At 44.9% G+C, this 19,943-nt stretch overlaps 1 protein-coding gene across 1 annotated transcript in view; it reads left to right on the forward strand.

Annotated features, from left to right (window-relative positions):
• SUSD1 (sushi domain containing 1) overlaps positions 1-18,822 on the forward strand; it is a 100,249-nt gene extending 81,427 nt beyond the window's left edge. The window contains exons 16-19 of the mRNA XM_019490779.2: positions 1,640-1,895; positions 10,803-10,842; positions 12,783-12,876; positions 17,371-18,822. Coding sequence (XP_019346324.1) covers positions 1,640-1,895; positions 10,803-10,842; positions 12,783-12,876; positions 17,371-17,506 — 526 coding nt within the window. The 3' untranslated portion in view covers positions 17,507-18,822. The remainder of the gene's footprint in view (positions 1-1,639; positions 1,896-10,802; positions 10,843-12,782; positions 12,877-17,370) is intronic.
• The last annotated feature ends 1,121 nt before the right edge of the window (positions 18,823-19,943 follow it).

Here is a 19,943-nt window from a genome sequence, read left to right on the forward strand (position 1 = left end):
TGAGTTGCTCTGAATTTCAGTGGAGGTACACCAAATTTACACTGGCATTTTGTGAGAGCAGTTCAACTCTAACTTTCTTGTGTGCATCATCCAATACATCTAGCAAAAAATCATCTAGAGCAGTGATTCTCAAACAGGGTTCTGGGGCACCCTGGGGTTGCCGTAAGAACGTTTCAAGGGTGCCCTGAGGTGTGGGGAGATAAACAGGCAAGTGCAGGCACAAGTTCATCCCTGCCTAGCTGGTCCTCTGCCCCCACTGCCCAGCTTCTTTGCAAGGAGGTAAGAACTCCATGTGCATGATCAGAGGGCAGGAGAACAGGCCCTATGAGGAGAGACTGCGAGCCATGGGACTCTTCAGCCTGGAGAAGTGAAGGCTCAGGGGTGACTTGGGGCAGCCTATAAGTACTTAAGGGGTACGCATCAGGACCTGGGGGACCACCTGCAGAGCACCCCAAGGGATGACAAGGTCCAACGGTCACAAACTCCTCCAAGACCGTTTTAGGCTGGACATAAGGAAAAACTTCTTTACTGCCCAATCCCCCAAGGCCTGGAACAGACTGCCTCCAGAGATGGTGCAGGCAGCTACTCTGGACTCTTTTAAGAAACATTTGGATGCTTATCTTGCTGGGATCCTTTGACCCTAGCTGCCTTCTTGCTCCTTGGGCAGTGGGCTGGACCTGATGATCTTGCAAGGTCCCTTCCAGCCCTCATGTCTATGAAACATATGAAATATATGAACTGGAATAAATAAGTACGCTTTTTAAATGGGATATTGCACAATTCGCAAAAGTTTTGGAGGGGTGCCTTGAGTCTGATGGGGGGTGCCTTGAGTTTAGAAAAGGTTGACAACTATACTGGGGGAAAGCTGAGGTACAGAGTACTGTGACATACCTGAAATGTTGTTTAAAGAAGTCAGGGAGTGGTTTCTTACTAAAGTGTCATAGGTGGGAACTGTCAACACTTTCTTGATCTAGAGAACAGTTTATCTCTCAGAAATCAAATTAAAATTGTTTTTTATAGGCTGATCATGTCATCCTCTTTGTGTCCAGATTGGAGCTGAAAGTTGTACTTTAGATGAGTTCAGCAAAAGGATGATATTCAGTAACTCATAGTTGGCCACTTTCTTATGAAAGGTTCCAGTGGGCACAGCTACACATGCATTAAGGCACCTTTTCTAATGCTCATTACATTTAGTAAATCCAGTGTGAGGTACTAAAGAAGTGCACATTAGGTTGCCTTAATATGCAGTAATGAATGAACAGTAGCCTATTCTATTGTGCATTAGCATAATTGTGTGTTTTTTTTTATGTGGCGCTTTAATGCACAGTAAAATAAGCTTCTGCTCATTAAAGCGCACGTGTAGACACACCCAGTTTGGTCTTGCACAATCATGTTCAATTTATTTGTGCAATTTGGAAAATCAGGTTTGTGCCTGCCTGTGCTGTGTTTTAAAAGAGTTTGGTAGCACATGCACAAAGGGAAATACTACAGCCACACACATAAAGAGTTTACACTGAATGTTTATGACTGAATAACTGTTAGAAGGGCAAAAGATATAAAAGAGTGCTTGCAAATATGATGCTCTAGTGCATGGTTCATTGAAATGAGCACTGATATTTGTTTTTCTGTTTCATTCTAGTTTTTACCAAGTGATTGTACTTCCCTCAGACTTGCAAAGCCAATTTGTTTGTAATTCCCTCGCTGCTGCAACGTTCTTTAGCAATGCCACCGACGCTGCAGGGTATGTGGCAGCTGAATTTCTGGCCAAGGATGTTGCTGACAACATGTCAATCACTCTTGGAGACAGGCATTATTATGGGAAGTTTTATAATGCTCCTTTAAAACATGGAAGAGATTATTGCATTGTATTGAGAATTATAAGCGAATGGAATAAGGTAATGATTGCTCTTAAATCTTCTCTTCAAGCCTTTGTTGAGTGAAATGAATCTAGCTGCAGAAGAGGGGGAAGTTTTAACATTTTTGTTCTATTTCTATATTGATGAAATATGACTGAAATGTGTCTTGAAATCAACATTTTAACTGCTGGTGGATCTCACTTCCATTGTAATGCTGAAGTCTAGATGCTAAAATATAAACAAAGGAAAATTTGGTGATGTAAAGCCATCTGGCCTCATGGAGGAGGAAATAGTTCCCTCCAATTTATATATGATGCAAATATCTATATATGAGGTCATAATTTATCCAGACAGTGCTAGGTGGGAGGAGATCTGAACGCCATTCACTGTCAGCGTTAGATTCTCTCTTTAGAACGTATTCCAAATAACCATGATGAGAACTTTTCTGTTTTAACTAGGTTTCAACTTACAAATAGCATGGCATGTTAACATCAGGTTACATGTAAGACATGACTGACCAGTTAATCACATCTGAAATTGTAACCCAGCCACATGTTAAAGCAATTAATGGTGTCATAAAACAAGAAAAACTGTGGAGCTATTCCACAGGAAGTGTGGAATAACTTTGTGGCTGGTTCCTATGATGCTATTAATTAAACATATGGCCAGGTTTGTCCCTGTGTCTGGGAGTCCTGTCAGCTGATAAGGCTTGCAGTGGTGGGTGCCCACCATGTGCTCCCCTTGGCTGCAGGCTCCCAACTGTGGGAGCTTGCTACTTGCTGGTGCAGAGGGAGCTGGAGATCATGATCCTAAGCTCCCTTTTCACTGGCAATAAAGCATGATGGGATCTAATGCTTGATCCCACAATCATGCTTTCTGCCATGCATGTGTGACATGGCAGGAAGAGCAATTGTATGGATTGCTGTGATGGGTTTGGGTCCTAGGGATGGCCATGACTCCCGCTAGTAGCCACATAATTCTTGCCCTGGCTCCAACCCAAAGGGCCCTCACCACCTTTACTCACCCACCACACCTTTGATATCTAGTCCCCCTTGGGCACCTCACCCTCCTTGACCCCCCTCAAGGCACCAGGCCAAACTGAAATGAAAACACAAGCCTTTCTGGCTACAGCTAAATTCCTATCCCAATCCTGCGTGGCTAGCCCTCAGCTTCTTCTCTTTCTGTCTCTTGGCCAAACCCACTTACAGCCTGTCTCTGTCACAGGCACCTCTTCAGAGTATTTCCATGGGCAGACTGCCTAGCAAGCCTCTGGGGCTGCCTTGTATCTTTCTGACCATTCTCTCTTCCAATCAGGTGATCCTCCTGGGTTGCTTGCAGGTGCCTCCTAATTAATCTCATTACCTATTTGTCATGGCAACCCAGCTGCACCTGTACCCTACCTTCCCTACAGGGCTGTGCCTGGGCTCTTTCTCCCCAGGCCCTCTGTTACAATCATGCATCAGATCCTATCATACCTTTACCTGCACATCTGGCAGAGGCCTCAGTCTCCTTTCCCCCTCCCCCTCTTTTTTCCTGCAGGTCTTGTTGGGTGAATGTTTATCATTAGCATTGGTACCTTTATAGAAGGGGCATAAGAGCATGCTTATTGATACGTCAATCTTTTGGAAAAAAGGAACTCTGTTAATTAGTTATCGAAGTTAAATGGTGCTAGCAGCCATGAAAGCAAAGAATTATAATTAATTAATAATGTGTTAAAAATCCATTCCTCCCACAGCTGCTCAAGTGTCACAACTCTTTGTTCTTGTGATATCATTAGGCAGATAAGCACAGTCTTAGGCTTGTCCGCTGCCCCACCCCTCTCTGCAAGGAAGTAAACACCATAATATATGAATTAGTTTTTGAAATTGGGTGCCACTTAATTAATAAAACTTAAGGAGGGGGTGTCTTGAGTCTAGTGAGGGATGCCTTGAATACAAAAAGGTTGAGAATCACTGTCCTCAATTGGCCTGATGGAGTTAAGAAATTCTAAATTCTAATCCAAGTAGCTTCAGCATAATCATCAGTAGTTCCTGGGTACTCAGAACTTTTGAAAATCAGACTACATATTTAAGTACCCGCATTTAAAAGTAGGAACCAGACTTGTGGCATCTACATTTTAATTCTTTTTTCATTTTCATCATCCTAAAAACTTGCTTTTCATATACCTGTTTCACATAACTATTCTCTCTCTTTCGTATGACATTTTAGCATTAAAACATTCATCTAAAATTTGATAATCATTCAACTGCTTCAGGGGTGGCTGCATGGATTGATTTTAGATTGCCATCAAATGATCAAATTAAATGATCTAATTTGCCACATAACTATTTAAATGTGCCTTTACTTCTAGTTCCCTTTTTTCATATTTGCATAAAAACACATTAAACACTTATTATGAAAGTGTCTTTTGCCAGTGTTATTATTTATTAGTCATTTATATTATAGCAGCAGCCAGAGGCCTCTAACTGAATTAGACCCCTATGAAGCTGCACGTAGTACAAAGATGGATTGTTTCAATTTTTTGCTGCTCGCTCTTAAAATTACCAATATAATTTCTTTTATGAGTAGGAAAAACAGTATGAGTAGGAAAACCAGTTCAGCTAAAACTTGAATGAATTGTTTATGATAAAAAAAAAATTTCTATTAAAATGACCCATACTTGATCTGTTATGGGATCAAGCCGGTGGGGATCCAGTATGGGATCAAGCCTGTGGTGGAATTTTAAAAAACCCACCATTTCAATTTAGGGAGAACTAAACTGAATTAACCCCGCACGACATATACAAGCACCCTTAAAAACCAGGTGCTCGTTTACAGCTGGGTCATAGGAGGATGGCCTTTGATACACACCTGGGCAACAAAGCTTGGAGTCACACCTCTGGAGACCTAGCAAGATGGCTTAACTGCTCTGCTACCACACCACATGAGCATAGAGTGTTAGCATTGAAAGTACAGGTTTCACTCAATTTATGTGGTGCGTGTGTTCCCAGGAAACTGTGCATAAATCGAATTCGCATAAAGGGAATCCAGTTTAAATGTAACAAATAGGGATAGGTTCCCACCGTGGTGAGGGAGGGAGGCTGGGACAAGGGAAGGGGCAAGAGGAGGGGTGCCGCTCCCGGAACTGCACAAGGGAGCAAAGCAGAGGGAACTGTCGGGGGGGGGGGGGAGCAGTGCAGCTCTTGCTACAGCAGGGGCTGTGGTGAGTGGGAACAAGCAGAGCCCCAAGGGACACTGGGCACAGCACAGTTTGTCCCCACTCACCCCAGTCCCTGCTGCAGTGGCCCTGGGAGCGGCCAGCACCAGCTGCCTGCAGCCTCTGGGCTGCACTGTGCTCTGCCTGTCCCCCCACACCTGGGCTCCACCTGTCCCTGCTCACCCCAGGTCCTGGGCTGCACTGTGCCGTGGTGCAGGCAGGTGGTGTTGGCTGTTTCTGGGGCTGCTGGAGCACAGGCTGGGGTGAGTGCAGACAAGTGGAGCCCTGGGTGGCACACAGCACAGTGCAGCTTTCCACACTCATCCCAGCCCCTGCTGCAGCAGACCCAGGAGTGGCCAGCATCAGCTGTGGAAGAAACTGTCAGTGGGTATGGGGCAGGGCGTGGGAGGTGCAGATGACAGGAGGCTGCCTCTGCAGGCTGGGGCCAGCAGCAGCACCAGACTGTCCCCGGCACTCAGAGTGGCCCTCCCCGAGCGCCAGGAAGAGTCTGGTGCCACAACAGCAGCCTGTGATTGTACTGCATGCAGACCCTGGGGCACGAGCCCCCCAGGAAGAGCTTGGCACAGCCCCCTAGCCCACAGCCCTCCCGGGGACCGCGGAGCAGCAAGAGGCCCCCTTCTTCACAGACCAGTAGCCTGTTTGCTTGGGTAGGGCTGGGGGCTTAGAATACTGATACTTAGTCAGGGTGAGGTGTTGTTGGCACATTTGACTTTGTAAAGGTGTAACTTTGTGCCTGATGTCTCTAGTGCCTGATTGTGTTGCAGAAATCCAGCTGAATATCCTTTGCAGGGATTGATATTTGCAAGGTTTATTTGCTGAGTTCCTAAAGACTGTTTTTCCTAAAAGCAATGCTGTATATACATGCTAATTAATATAGTCTAAAGAGCCTAGTTCAGGCTGCCCTCGTCTGCATTAACTTTAATCCTCATTCAGTGAAGATGAAGTAATTCAGACTGGAGCCAATTTTAATTTAGAGTACAGATGTTCATGTGTATATAGTGACAGCTGTAGTCTGAATTAAACCTAGAAAAACATAATGTCTATAAACAGCCTATTTCTTTAGTTTGCTAATGAGAATGCCATAAGATAAAGTGTCAAAAGCCTGGCTAAAGTCAAAGTATACCACATCCACTGCTCTCCCCCCATCCACTGAGCCTGTCACCTTATTATACAGGTGGTTAGATATGACTTTTTCTTGGGGAATTCATGCTGATTGCTTCTGATCACCTTGTTCTTCTCCAGGTGCTTCAAAATAGATTCCTTGAAGAGCTCCTCCGTGATCTTTTCAGGTGTCATGGTTGGGCTGAGTGGTTTGTAATTCTCTGGATCCTCCTTCCCTTTCTTAAAGATGGGCACTATATTTGCCCTTTTGCAATCATCCAGGACCTCACCGAACTTCCATGAGTTCTCAAAGAGGATAGCCAATGGCTCTGAAATCACTTAGCCAATTCCTTCAGTACCCTAGGATGCATCTCATATGGCCCTGCTGACTTGAAAACATCTAACTTCTCTAAGTAATTCCCAACTTGTTCTGCCACTAGCCTGAGCCATTTGTCTTCTTCCCTATCTTTGCTGCCAACTGTGATTATCATCTGATAGCTGACCCTACTTGTGAAAACTGAAGTAAAAAATACTTCTCTGCAGAATCCTTAACTAGATTGCCTTCTGTATTCCATAAGGGACCTATGGTTTCTTTAGTCTTCATGTTATTCTTTACAAACTTGTAGAATTTTTTTGCCTTTCATGTCCCTTCCCTTCTTATTGCCTTTCATGTCCCTTGCCAGTTGCATCTGAAATCATGCCTTGGCTTTTTTGATCAGCCACACACATTGACAGACTGACTTCCTGATTTTCTCCCTGTGTGTCTGTGCAATACTCTTCTATTCTTCTCTAGTGATATGACCAAGTTTCCTACTTTTATAGAATTCCTTTTATGACTATCAGCTCATTGAAGAGATTGCTGCCTAGCCAGGCTGGTCTCCTGTTGCACATCCCATTTTCCCATTGTATCAAGATAGTTTGCTCCTGTGCTTTTACTACAGTCTCCTTAAAGTACAGCCAGTTCTCCTGGACTCCTTTCCCCTTAAAATTGCCTCCCAGGGGTTCCTGCCCAGCAGTTCCCTGAGTTTGCTGAAGTCTGGTTTTCTGAAATCCAGTGTCTTTATTTTTCTGCTCTCCTTCCTCCCTCCCCTTAGAACTATGGAAGTTAACCAAGCCAGAGCAGACTTTCCAGCCCCACTGAATTTTAAAGTTCCAACAGAGTAGAGCTTTTTATTTTTATTTTTTTATTTATTCATATATTTTTAACAGTCCTTTATCTCAATCTTTTCCTTTTTTAAATAGTTCAAAAGATCCACAGCAAAGACTACATCAAGAAAAAAATAATTGTGTATAGATAGCAAAGCATGCTAAAGCTCAAACTGCAGTCTATAGATGCAGTCTATAGATAACTTTGTCCAAGTGTACAAATGCATCATGACTTATTCCTAGGGATCTCTGTAAACCATGGAGGAAGTGCCCACTGCAGCAGCTCCTTTAATTTTTTTTAATTTTGCCATTTGCCACACCCCCCCTCTTCGACCCCTGTCACTGATCAGTCACTAGGGCTGTGCAAAGCTTTGGGTGGTGATTCAATTCGGACGAGATTCAGCTCGATTCGGTGGCCGAATCTCCGAATCCGAGTCGAATCAGGGGACCAATTTAAAGGTCCAAATCAATTCAAAGCTCTCAGAAACTTTGGCAAAGATTCAGAGAGCTCTGATGATTCGGGCAGTCCCCAGTGGCTGCAGCAGGGAGCTGCAGTCACTCCAAACTGGTAAGTACTAGGGGCGGGGGACAGGGGGCTGGGGGAGGAGCGAGGTCACCATGGGGGGACCCTTGCCAGCCCCCCCAACCCCCACCTGCTCCCCCAGCCTCCCAATGGCTGCCCCCACCCACCCCAGCTCCTGGTACTTTTTAAAGAAAAACCCCGGTGCTCAGTGGGTGCTGCTGGGCAGGGGGTGATCCCCACTGCCCTCCACTGCCCCATGCTGCATGGGGAGCTCTGCATGAGCCCCCTCAACACCCCCCCCCCATCGGCAGGTGCGGTGAGTCCCAGGGTTTCTTCAGGGTTGTTTTTTTTTAAAGGGCTGGAGCTGGCCCATATGGGGCACCCGTGGGGGGGCTAGGGGAGAGGGGGGAGGGGGCTCATGCTGAGCCAGGGCTTTTTTTCCCCCATGACCGGGAGCTGGGGCAGGCGGGGCAGCTATTGCTGGGCTGGGAGAGGGGCGGGGGATGGGTCTGGCCTGGCTGATTCAGAGATTCAGCAGCAGCTGAATCTCCGAATCAGATTCAGCCAAATCGAATCAGGGCAGTGATTCGAATCACCAAATCGAATCACTGTCCCCCAAACCAGCTGCAGCTTTTGCCTCCACACAGTCAGCAGGAAGTGGTGGGGCCTCTATGGCCCCGCTACCAATCAGCAGTAGAGAGGCAAAAACCTTGGCGTATTGTTTTCACTTCCCTAGTGATCAGCAGCAAGCGGCCTTGCTGGTGAAGCGTTTCTGCCAATCAGGGCTGGGGTGGGGAAGAGGGCAAGTGGCAAAATGAAAAAAATTAAAGGAGCCACTACAGAGGGCACTTCCTCTGTGATTTACAGAGATACCTACAGTTATTCCTAATCACTTACATGGAAAGTACAAAAAATAAGAAATGGGAATTTATATAACAAGAATTTATACTATAAAGATTATATTGGGCTAGCATAAGAACTAATTTAGGAAAAGTGAAGTATAAAATTTTAGGGCTGTCAAACGATTAAAAAATGTGATTGTGATTTGTTGCATGATTAAGAAAATTAGTGGCAATTAATCACAATTTTAATTGCACAGCTAAAAACTCAAAAGTATGAAAAATTGTGCGGGTACTTTGTATGGTTAGGGGGTGGGTGTAGCGTGTGTGTGTGTGTGGGGGGGGAATTGTGAAGGTGTGGGTGGGCTGTGGTTGTGTGTGTGGGGGCAGAGGTGACCCAAGCAAGGTGTGGGGCCCAGGGCCAATCAGTCCATGTGGGGCCCCACCCCCGCGCTGATCCTGGACCCGAAGAAGCTGCCGCCATCGGCAGCAACGACATCAGCAGTGACATCAGCAGCAAGGGGGGGGGAGGGGAGGGTAGCGAATGGCTGGATGAGGAATCGCTGCTCCGCCCAGCAATATGGGACCCCCAAAAGTGCAGGGCCCGGGATGGTCACCCTGATTCGCCCCCTGGAACGGCCCTGTGTGGGCAGTTTGGAGCCTGGAGAGGGGGGACCCTGCACACCCTTGCAGGATGCGGGGTACTGTGGGTCAGGAGTGAGAGGCAGCAGCAGGATGGGGAGGGCTGTGGCTTGGGAGTGAGGGGCAGACACACAGAGACACAGACACAGATACTCAGACAGACACACACAGACAGCGCCATGCTGGTAAGTCTGTGGTGGGGAAGGGGTGGGAGGAGAGGGAAGTGATAGAGTGGGGCAGATTGAGGCCCCTACAGTGAGGGAGGGAGTGGGGCAGGTGCTAGGGTGAAGGGGTGTCCTTTGCCTGCTGCCTTTGCCCCGGGAGCCACTCAATGCTATGTTGTGCCTCCTGCCAGCAGGTGGGAAGGGATGCACGGGGCGTCCAGCTCGTGGCTCTTGAGGCAAAGGCAGCAGGGCACGGAGCCCCAGCCTGCAGTGGGTAGCCTACCTCTGCCCCACACACAAGTCTGGGGGGCACACTCACCCTATGCCTCCTCCAGGGGTGTGCGCAGTGGCAGGGAGCACTCCTCTCCCCCATGCCTCCAAATGAACTTTCTGCAGCTCCAGCCCATTACCTGCCCTGGCCCCAATGCCCCATTGACCCCAGCACCTGCCCTATTCCCTCCCTCACTGTGGGGCCCTTGATCTGTTCTACATTCAGCGTGCAAGCTGTGGCTGCTCATGTGTGTCTATGCATGCCCCCACTTCCTCCAGCTGCAGCTGCCCAGAGCCCACTCTCAGGCTGCCCCGCGGCCCTCTGCACTGCCACCGCTGCCCCACTGGGTGGCCTAGAGGCAGCGGAGCAGGGCCCAGGTGCAGACTCCAAAACCATGTGCGCGATTAACTCATTAAAAAAAGTTAACTCAAGAACCGATTAATGTGTTAATCGTGCACGTTAACAGCGATTAATTGACAGCCCTATAACATTTGTTTCAAAATTAGAAGGTGCTATGTGGATATTCAAAGGTGAAGTAAAGATAATAAAATATGTTATTTGAGAAATTGTAAGTAACAATGTAATTAAATAGTCCATGATCGCATGTTCATGCTTACATGCATGTGGAATTATAACTACATGGGTAGCCTTAATTTTGATGTTTCCCAGGTTTTGGACGCTTAACAATGAGCTTTAAAGTTTTTTTCATAGGGCTTTATTGCATGTGTTATAAGAAGAAAGAATGTGTGTATCTAGAAGAAGAGAACTAGGATTTTTTCTCTCTAATCCAGTGAGTTTCAAACTTCTGCAAGGTTCAGAACTCTTTCACATCACTGCTGCTGCCTTTGTGTCAGCTCATACGGTCATACGGTCCAGGCAGGCCAGCCCTCCAATGGCAGTGCACTGCCTAGGCCCACTGTGCCATTATCCCCAGTCTCCAGTAATAGATTAATTTCTTGTTTGAATGCCCTCCCATTTGGTATAGACTCATTGGTAAATTAGTCTATGAAAACCCAGTGATTTTATTATGCTTTCTTTTTCAGGTGAAGACACAATCCTGTGCAGTTTGTGCACAAATTAAAAGTAAGGCAGTTTTTCATCTACTGAGAAAACAGAAGCTTGTGCTGCTCTGCATAGTTCTCTGTCAGCTTAAAATTAACAGTTGCCACAGCAGTTTAATGCACAGCTAGTAATGAAGGTACATGGAAGACTGTAAGGATCAGAGGCAGCATGTTTGCTTGGTTCTATAATATTTACAGAGTTGGATTTCTAAAAATGATATTTCTGACACTTTTCACAACTTTAAAAATTAAGCTGCAGCTTTTCACACCCATGTTCTTGCCTGCTGAAAAACTGGGCATAATATGCTCAATACTTAAAAACTTTGGAACTTTGGTGACTGGTGCCTCCTGAGTCTGGGTGGGCACCAGCAGATCATGACCCAGGGGGGTCCCCCAGCAGCCAGCTGATGACCGGGGTGGAGTGGGGAAGGGGTCCTCCAGTGACCAGCTGGCAACTGGGGGCTCTGATGTGCTGCCAGCGGAGCCAATTTTGGGGGGAGGGGGGACTACCGCTCTCTGTGCTCCCCTACCAGCTGGAGTGCTTGCTCAGGGGGGACACCAGTGCTCTCAAGGGGGGCACGTGGGCCTCCCCCTCTCCCCTGTGTCTTGCCTATGCTTTGAAATGCACATTTACAAGGCTTCCAGTGCATTTTTAAAGGCCTGTTTTGAAAATTTGGGCTACAATGTCCTTCACTATTTGTTTAGCTTCTAGAAACCATCTTTAAGGTGTCCAGATGAGTTCTCCTCTTTGGGAGAAGAATTGAGTCACAGAAAGATTGGAAAGGCACATCTCATGCAGATATCTTCTGAGCAGAAGATGATGGGGAATAGTCTCCATGCTATATGGAAAATTTTGGGGACCCATCCTTTATGGGAACCACCCTTTATGCAGTTATGTACTTACATCCAGCTGCTTCATTTTCTTTCTCTTAGGGCACACCCTTGTTTTAGTTCTTGATGAAAGGTTCAAGGATTATGATACAATTTTCAAAAGTGTTCAGCATTGTTCTGACTGCTTTCAGTGAGAGCTCACCAGTGCACAGAACTGGGTACGAAAATGTTTAGAAAATCTCCTAATGCATTACAACTCCTTTCTATGGTTTAGACCTGTTTAACCTGTAATTCACTGTGGTGAATGGTTCTGTATCTAGATAGTCCTTCCTGCTGTGGCTCAAGCGACAATAAAAAGTTCCTAGCCAAGTGGTAATCATAGATTTTGTGATGTGGAAGCTCGTCCTCTCCGCGTAGACCCATAGAACAATTCCACCAAATAAGAATGTGCCATTTTTGTTAAGTCATCCTCCCAACTGCAACAAAAGCTCTGACAGGACACAGGACTTTAAAGACATAGGATCAAGGATCTAGGAGTCTATGGAGATTCTGGAAAGAAAGTGGTAACTTGTGGCTGCCATAAAAGGGAAAGGTGGTCAATTAAGCATTTTTCTGATTCAAACAAGATGTTCTCACATCATTCTTACTAACATTAGTATTTGTGCTGCAGCAGGTCTATCATGCCTATGTTTGACTTCTATTCTGCTACTGCTGCCACAATTGCCATTTAAAAAAAAAGATGCCAAGATTGAAAGAATTAGGAAGTGAGTGTTTGAGCCGGTAAATGAAGCATTAGACTCTATTGGCATTGGGGACATGGGCTAACCTGAAACAAGTTGATGGTGAAAGGGAAAAATAGTGATACCAATTGTTAAAATAAAAAAAAAAGGAAGGCAGGGGTAGGTATGGACTGCGCAATCCCTTTTGAATAATGTGTTGTTAATCTCATTTAATCAGTTGGTCACTACCCATGGGTTGGTCATTTCTATCACTACTTGTTGGAGCAATAAATGAGCATAAGAGTTTTGTTACGCTGCTTTAACTTTGAGCCTACCTAGGCGGTGAATCACAAGACCCAAGCCCTGCTGTTTAGTATTTGTTCATTTGAATTGTTTGAAATTTCCCTTTCAGATATATCACCCACTCTAGAGCCCTTGACTGCTGTTGGACTAGGGTCAGTTGCTTCTGTTTGTTTTATACTGTTCCTGTCCTTCTCAGCAGCACGGTATGTACATGTTAACAATTAATTTCAGTTTGGTTTGTGTATGCTGTCAAACAGTCTTTATTAACCAGCCTGCTCATTATAAGGTCCCTCAAGTGGTTACAAGCTTCATGAACATTTCCCAACCTGCTCACCTTTGTGAGACAAATCCATACCTTGATTTGACTAGCCAGTAAAATACACATTCATTTGTTCTCAAGTTTTGGGGCTGGGGAGTGAGGGGAAGAAGAGGAGGAAATAAGGGTGTTGTTATACATTACAATTACCATGTGCTAGCTCTATCTAAGGAATGCTTGACAGAGTTCAAGTTAGTACATCCTGTGACCAGTGACATGTTAAAGGTTAATACCCTCTCCAATGTGCATAGCTCTGACCAGCCACTAGAGAGCTAGCAAGCAGGGCCATGGCTAGGAGTTGCCAAGTACGCTCCATTTCTGCTCCACTTGCCAGCTCTCTAGCAGCAATATAGGGCATGGAGGAAGGGGGAAATGGAACAACGCCCCCCTCCCCACCATCCCACACCACTTGGATCACACACTCCACTGCCTGTATCAACTCACATTGTCTCTCTCTGCTGAGATCACTCCTCCCCTTCCCCCCTTCTTCCTTCCCCCTTCCTCTGCACCCTTTGTCTTCCCCTCCCACACTCTCCTGCAGCTATATCCAGCTGTCAGTTCAGGACTTAAGAGTAGGGGAGGATAGCTAGTCCATGTGGGGATGGCTGGGAGCGGTGCCTCTTGGGATACTTGAGGACTACAAATTGCAGGTATTAGCCTTGTGGAGCAAACTGAAGTTACTACAACATGAGTTGCCTAACACTAGCTAAAGGTCATCCTCACCTGAAGAGGATTAACTCTGAGCTCATAGACTCATAGAAAATGAGGGTTGGAAGGGACCTCAGGAGGTCATCTAATTCAACCCCCTGCTCAAAGCAGGACCATCCCCACCTAGATCATCCCAGCCAAAGCTTTGTCCAGCTGGTAGTTCATCTTTTCCTACCTTAATGTGTTTTGTCTTAAGAGCATTAAACATGTTTGAAAGGGAATGTTTAACTACAGCCAAAGCAAACACAAAACAAAGAAAAGGAGGTTCGTCTAATGGATTCAAATGAGGGATGTAGTTTATAAGGTGCACAGCTGACAGCTTGGAGGTTGCAAGTTCCAGGTCACAGCAGAAGCACTTATGGCATGGCCCGTCAGATTCCAACGAATCTGCAAATTCTGTTAAATACCTTGCCACAAGGACACAGGAAAGGAAAGGGATTTGAATGAGAGGCATTTCAATGTATTGGGGGCTAGATTAAAGTTTATACTTTGCACTGCCACGAGGAGGAAGTAGCCATGCTTAATAGATACGGTGTTTTCCTGTACCTAGTCTGTGATTACTGTCACTGGTCAACATTCAAAAATTCCCCTTCACTTAAATGCATCTTTCATCCTGTCTCTCAGTATGGCTTTATCCAGTAACATTTCTCTTGGAGAATTTTCTATTGTTCTTCTCACATCCAATAATCTATGTTTTTCAAGTTGCAGGATACGGTTTTGATCAATGTATATGTATTCAGAATGGCACAAGAAAAGAGCTTTCCTTTCATCAGGAGGCAGGGAGTAGAGTGGGGGGTAGGGGGTGTTATTTGTGGATATCTACATTTTCATTAGTCTTCTTTGATTGCAGATTCCAAAAGTAGATATTCCAAAGCCTGTGCACGTTCTTGTCAGCAATTAATGAAGAAAGTAATATCAGTTTTTCCTTAGCAATAGAGCATAATCGACTTTAAGGTTTGCCCTCATTTATTTGTGTGTTTATGAGAGCAGTAGTTAGCTGTGTTAATTTGAAGTCAGGTGGAAGACAGCGCTTTTGAAAGTAACTGGTTCAGAAAGGTATAAGCTTTCATAGAAAGAGGCTGTTGCTTACAAGTCTTGTGCTTCTCTGAACCAGTTAGTTTCTAAGGTGCCACTTTGCCCTGCTTTCTGACTGTCCATTTTTGGGAACATGTATTGACTAACTGACTTTCAAGGTAGACTGAGATAGTGGGATTATTCCAAGGTCTGTGCTGACTTTTGACAAAGGATCCGTTGAAGCAAAAAATACATCCAGAGTTGTATTGCAAGTATGAGGGATCTGCAGTTGTCTCTGTTCTAGGAGAAATGAATAAAGCAGGCTACTGAGATACAGACACTGTCTCTGCATGTATTGGAATGTAAATGCCAGGGAGAGAGAAGTGAAAGTATGATGTTTGCCCAAGAATAAATGGGTGTAAAGTGCCTATGACTAAATTCAGGGTGGAAATTAGAAGAAAGTTTTAGACCACCAGAGGAGAGAGTTTCTGGAACAGCCTTCTGACAAGAGTAGCTGAGGCAGACCACCCACTTATGCTTTAAGGTGACATTTGTTAAATCTGAATGGGATTACAGGGTGTGTTTGGCTGCAGCACTGGTGTGCTAGGCTACGTGACTCAGAAGGGCCATTCCAGTCCTGTGTTCATATAGCCACAATGCACTCACCTGAATGAACCCGTTCTCCCATTTCGGTGGGGTCCAGTGGAGTGCTCATCAGAAACTAAAGCAGTCCTTTCCAGAGGTATCCTGGAAGGAGACAGATCCTGGAGGGAAACAACCTCTGCTGTTCTCTGAGGTGCGGCCCACTCTAACTCGGGATCTCATTAGTCTATGAGTTCCTGCATATGAGGTGTTTTGCAATACATTTTCCATCCCCTGGGAAATCATCAAGCTCTGGGGCAGAGCCCAGTAACAAGCAACTGAACATTTTACCCTAACCCCAATTTGCTTACTGATTCACCAATAAGATTACACAATCATTGTATGGCAGAGCAGGTGGGCTGGACCTGCACCTCTTGCTTTCAGCTGCCACACAGCCTCACAAGTAGTAAAAGTCTTTGAAGCAAACATTTCAGGCAGAAGGCAGGGCAAGCTGGCACCTTATAGACCAACTGGTTGAGAGAGGCATGAGTTTTCATAGGCAACAGTCTGCTTCGTCAGATGCCATTTCATGTTTCACATGTTCCGTAGCATCTGACGAAATAGGCTGTAACGTGCAACAGCTCATGCTTCTCTGACCAGGTTAGTCTGTATGACCCCTCTACACATGCAGGTAAAAGCGTGATAGGATCTAATGCACAATCCACACAATTGTGCCTTTTGCCATGCCACACATGGTAAGAAGTGTGTGGGTGTGGGGTGCAGCTGGGGCTCTGAGTTCCGCATGGAAATAGACTTGCAGTCCCGGCTGCAGGTGGGACGGAGCCAAGGCTGTGAATCCTGTCAGCTGTGGGACTGCGATCTCACACACCCCACAGCAGGGAGATCGCAGCTGCTGCAGTCTCCCAGCCATGGGACCACACCATGCACCTCTGAGGCAGGGAGATCACAGCTGTGTCTTGCTGCTGCTGAATCCCAGCTACATATGCAAATTAAAGCTCGATAGCAGTCAGCTATAAAGTTAGTGCACATTTTTGAGGTCTAACTTTATAACTGGTTGGACCTTTTTATGTTGTGATAGGCACTTTGCACATGTAGTTGATCTCAGTTTAATTGTGCAATTAACCTGTTAGTTGCATAATAGCTGTAATGTGTAGAGGGGGCCTAAGGTGCAATCCTGCTCTACCTTATTCTTTAACTTCAGACTAACATGGCTCTCTCTCATAACCTCTCTCATAACCCCTTTTTTTTAAGTTTTCTATTACTGGACTGCCTGTGATGTTGTGGGATATTATTTTTGCTTCTAATGGCAAGGATCACTTTATTTTAATATGTACCAGCTTCTTTTAAGTACCAAATGCCTGTGGTGTCAAGAATCCCAGAGGCTAAGATTATGAGTTTGCACTGAAAAACTCCACTGCCAATTACACTGGGAGTGCCTGCCTGAAGAATTGCTCATTGCTGTCAAGAAGGGAACCTACCATCCAGCTCAGAGAGCTTGCACTTTGAGTGTTCATATCCACATAGAATAAGAGAACTCTTCATAATTTAAAAATATTAATTAGCCCAATTTTACTTATTAATGTTTCTTGTTGTACCCTCACCTCTTTCTAATTCCCACTCCTGATATTTGACTTTCTGATACATGTCAGTGCCCGTGCAGATATATAAAGGCAGTGGCCAGACTGCAAAACTCTTGTAAGCTGGGCTTGTACCTAAGCTTTCTGGATGCCAAGGTTAATCTAGGTCAGTAGAACAAACTTTCAGTAGAACATTGCCTTCAAAAGTGCATTTGTAATATGCTGCAGCTCTTTACAATAGGTTAGTGGTCCATGAATATGCTGCTCTTTGAATCTGAAGTCATATAATGCTTAGCATTTATAATAGCACCTTATAGCTTCAAAGTACTCTGGAAACATATCCCGCCCTCCCCCCCCCCCCCCCCCCCCCCCCCCATTTATCTTACCAATAAGCAATGAGGAGATTCCCTGTTACTTATGGCTTGAACTCTTATTTGAATGTTTGGTTTTTAACTTGATTTTCTTCCTCTCTTCTCCAGCTTTTTTCTGTACAGAACAGTACCCGTACCTCCAACTACACTGGCCATAGGGGTGTCTTCCTATGAGACTGTACGTTTATCCAGTACCCAGGAAACAGAAAGGGGTGGGGATCATCTCATCTTTCATAGAGACTGACAGTGCATCCTTCTCAAATGCCTTTTTCCCCCAGCATAGGTAACTTCTAGCTGGGGCATGGAGGGGGACCATGCCCCGCCTGAGATTGGTTGTCACCACTGCTGGCTTCTGCGGGCGGTCACCACTTGCCATCACCCCCTTCCCCCACTACCACCGCTGCTGGCTTGTGCGGGCAGTTGCCACTTGCCGCCGACAGCGTCTGCCGGTGGTTGCCAGTTGCCACTTGCAAACACACCCCCACTGCCGCCGGCTTCTGCAGGCGGTCACTGCTTGCCACCCCACCACTGACACTGCCGACACTGCTGCCCACAAATGGTGCCTCCCCCGTCTCGGGAGGCACCAGTTGTTCATGTCCCCCAGTACCCTCTGAAACTAAAATCCATCTCAGTACAGTATTGGTGTATCTGTACATCCTACATGCATCTTTGTATGATACTGAAAGTTAAAAGCCTGTACCCTTCTTCATTTTCAAGTGCGCTGGAGGTAATGTATAACTTCCCCAAAGTGTATATGTTAGAAGGAGCCCCCAGGTCATTAACAATGCCTCTGATGCATTGGGCAACAGCTTTTCATTGCTCTAGAAATGTGGAGTCCTGGTATCACAGAACATCTTGCATATCATTGCTGTTACCCATACAGTGAGTTACTGTTATCCCTTGGTTGCACTGCAGTAATTCCCTCTGATGAGAGAGCAGTGCTGCCTTTTCCTGGTAAATTATGGTAAAACCCAGGAGCCACTTTTGCATGTCCAGCAGCTACAAAGGTAGAAAGCTCAATCAATTAAGAGTAATGATATCTTTAGTAATAACTGGGAAGGTGTTACAGTTTAGTCACACATTGCATTTAAAGAAGTGTTTCCAAACAGATGTGTTCAAGTTGCTACAATTATTGCTAATAACAATTAGCAATTACTGGTAACAATCCAGAAATAATGTGTAGATCTATAAAACCGCAGTTTGCTAAACAACTGTGTAGCATTAATGGGTTGTGAAATTCTTTTAATAAGGGGCTACATGCTTTTAATTGCAGTCTACTTAATCTCTGTATCATAATTACAGTTGTGGAAAATCATAAAAATCATATGTTGCTTAATGAGTCTGTGTGTGTAACATCTGGTTAAAATCACCCAGTATGGATACAATTAGCTGATTTGCTGTGGTCCATTCAGGGTTAGCAAATTAAATTTTTCCACATATTCCCCAAGTGCCTTTGCTATGCTCCGAGTCCCTGTTCAGAAGTAATTTTTTCAGAATCAGAACATCAGCAAAGTAATTATTGTAATTGTCAATATAAAGAAAAACCTGTTTGTTTTTCAATGCTTTGGCTTGCTTTCCTAAACTATGTTCAAGTTTTCATTTGTGTCCTCACTCTGTCACTCAGCCATGCTAATTAGCCCATCCAAAGCACTGAACATGCTCAGCTGCACTTGCCAGGTGGGTAGACATGGCCAAATGGACTTCAGTAGTGCAAAATGAGGAATTTGCAAGGAGTATGTTCCAGTGGATAGGGTGCTAAAGAGGGAGTGTCGAGACCCAGAACCCCAGGTAAGGAAGGGTTCACCCATTAGCCAAACAGTGGATGTGGGTGTTAACAGCATCACAAGTTAGGGAAGGGACTTATCTGTAATTTATACAGGAAGCCAGGTTTGTTCTCAGCAGGGTAAAGTGGCCCATGTTGTGTGCCATGCTGCCATGGGTGCATTGCTTCCCAGTACCTGTGCTAACTTGCTGAGAACTACCTGCAGTGAGCATTGCAGATGTTTTTTTTTTTCCTTCTTCCTGTGAGTTTGCTCAAGCTTCTTCTGTTTTAACTTGGAAGGCAGAGAGGTAAGTAATATCACTAATTAGCATTTGTCCTCTTTGGAACATTTTGCAAACACTGATTAATTCCTCTTGATTTGGAAGTCTCTCTCTTTCATGAGTGTTTTCAGCTACTCTGAAGTTTTCCTACATAAACTTTTAACCTGAAAAGTTTGCCTAAACATCATTAAACAAGTGAGTACATACAATAAGCATAAATTAAAAGGTTTCCCTATTTTTTAACAGGAACAGTCTTGTGAAATTTGAATAAACATATTTACTTTTGGGTGTTAAAAAAAAATAATTGTTTTGCCCTCTAAATCAAGCCTGAACTGGGTACAATCCTAATGATATCCTGTAGATCAAATTCCTTGTGTCTCCATTAACTGGATCTGTGCTTTGGAATTGAAAATTATTATACCATAAATATGAACTTTTGGCTTTCTAATTAGCCATTTTTGCAAAGTATTTGATTTATAGAAAGCAAAAGAAAAGAGGATTCAATAAGGCGATTCTGGAGGGGATTTAGAATTGAAACATCTATGTTCCAGAGCACTTATTTACTAGCTTTTTAGATTTAAAATATTTATTTATGATTCTAGTAGACATTTTTGCAGCCCTTCATTTTGTGTGTGCAT

The sequence above is a fragment of the Alligator mississippiensis genome, chromosome 3, assembly GCF_030867095.1.
Source record: "Alligator mississippiensis isolate rAllMis1 chromosome 3, rAllMis1, whole genome shotgun sequence".
NCBI classification, from domain to species: Eukaryota; Metazoa; Chordata; order Crocodylia; family Alligatoridae; genus Alligator; species Alligator mississippiensis.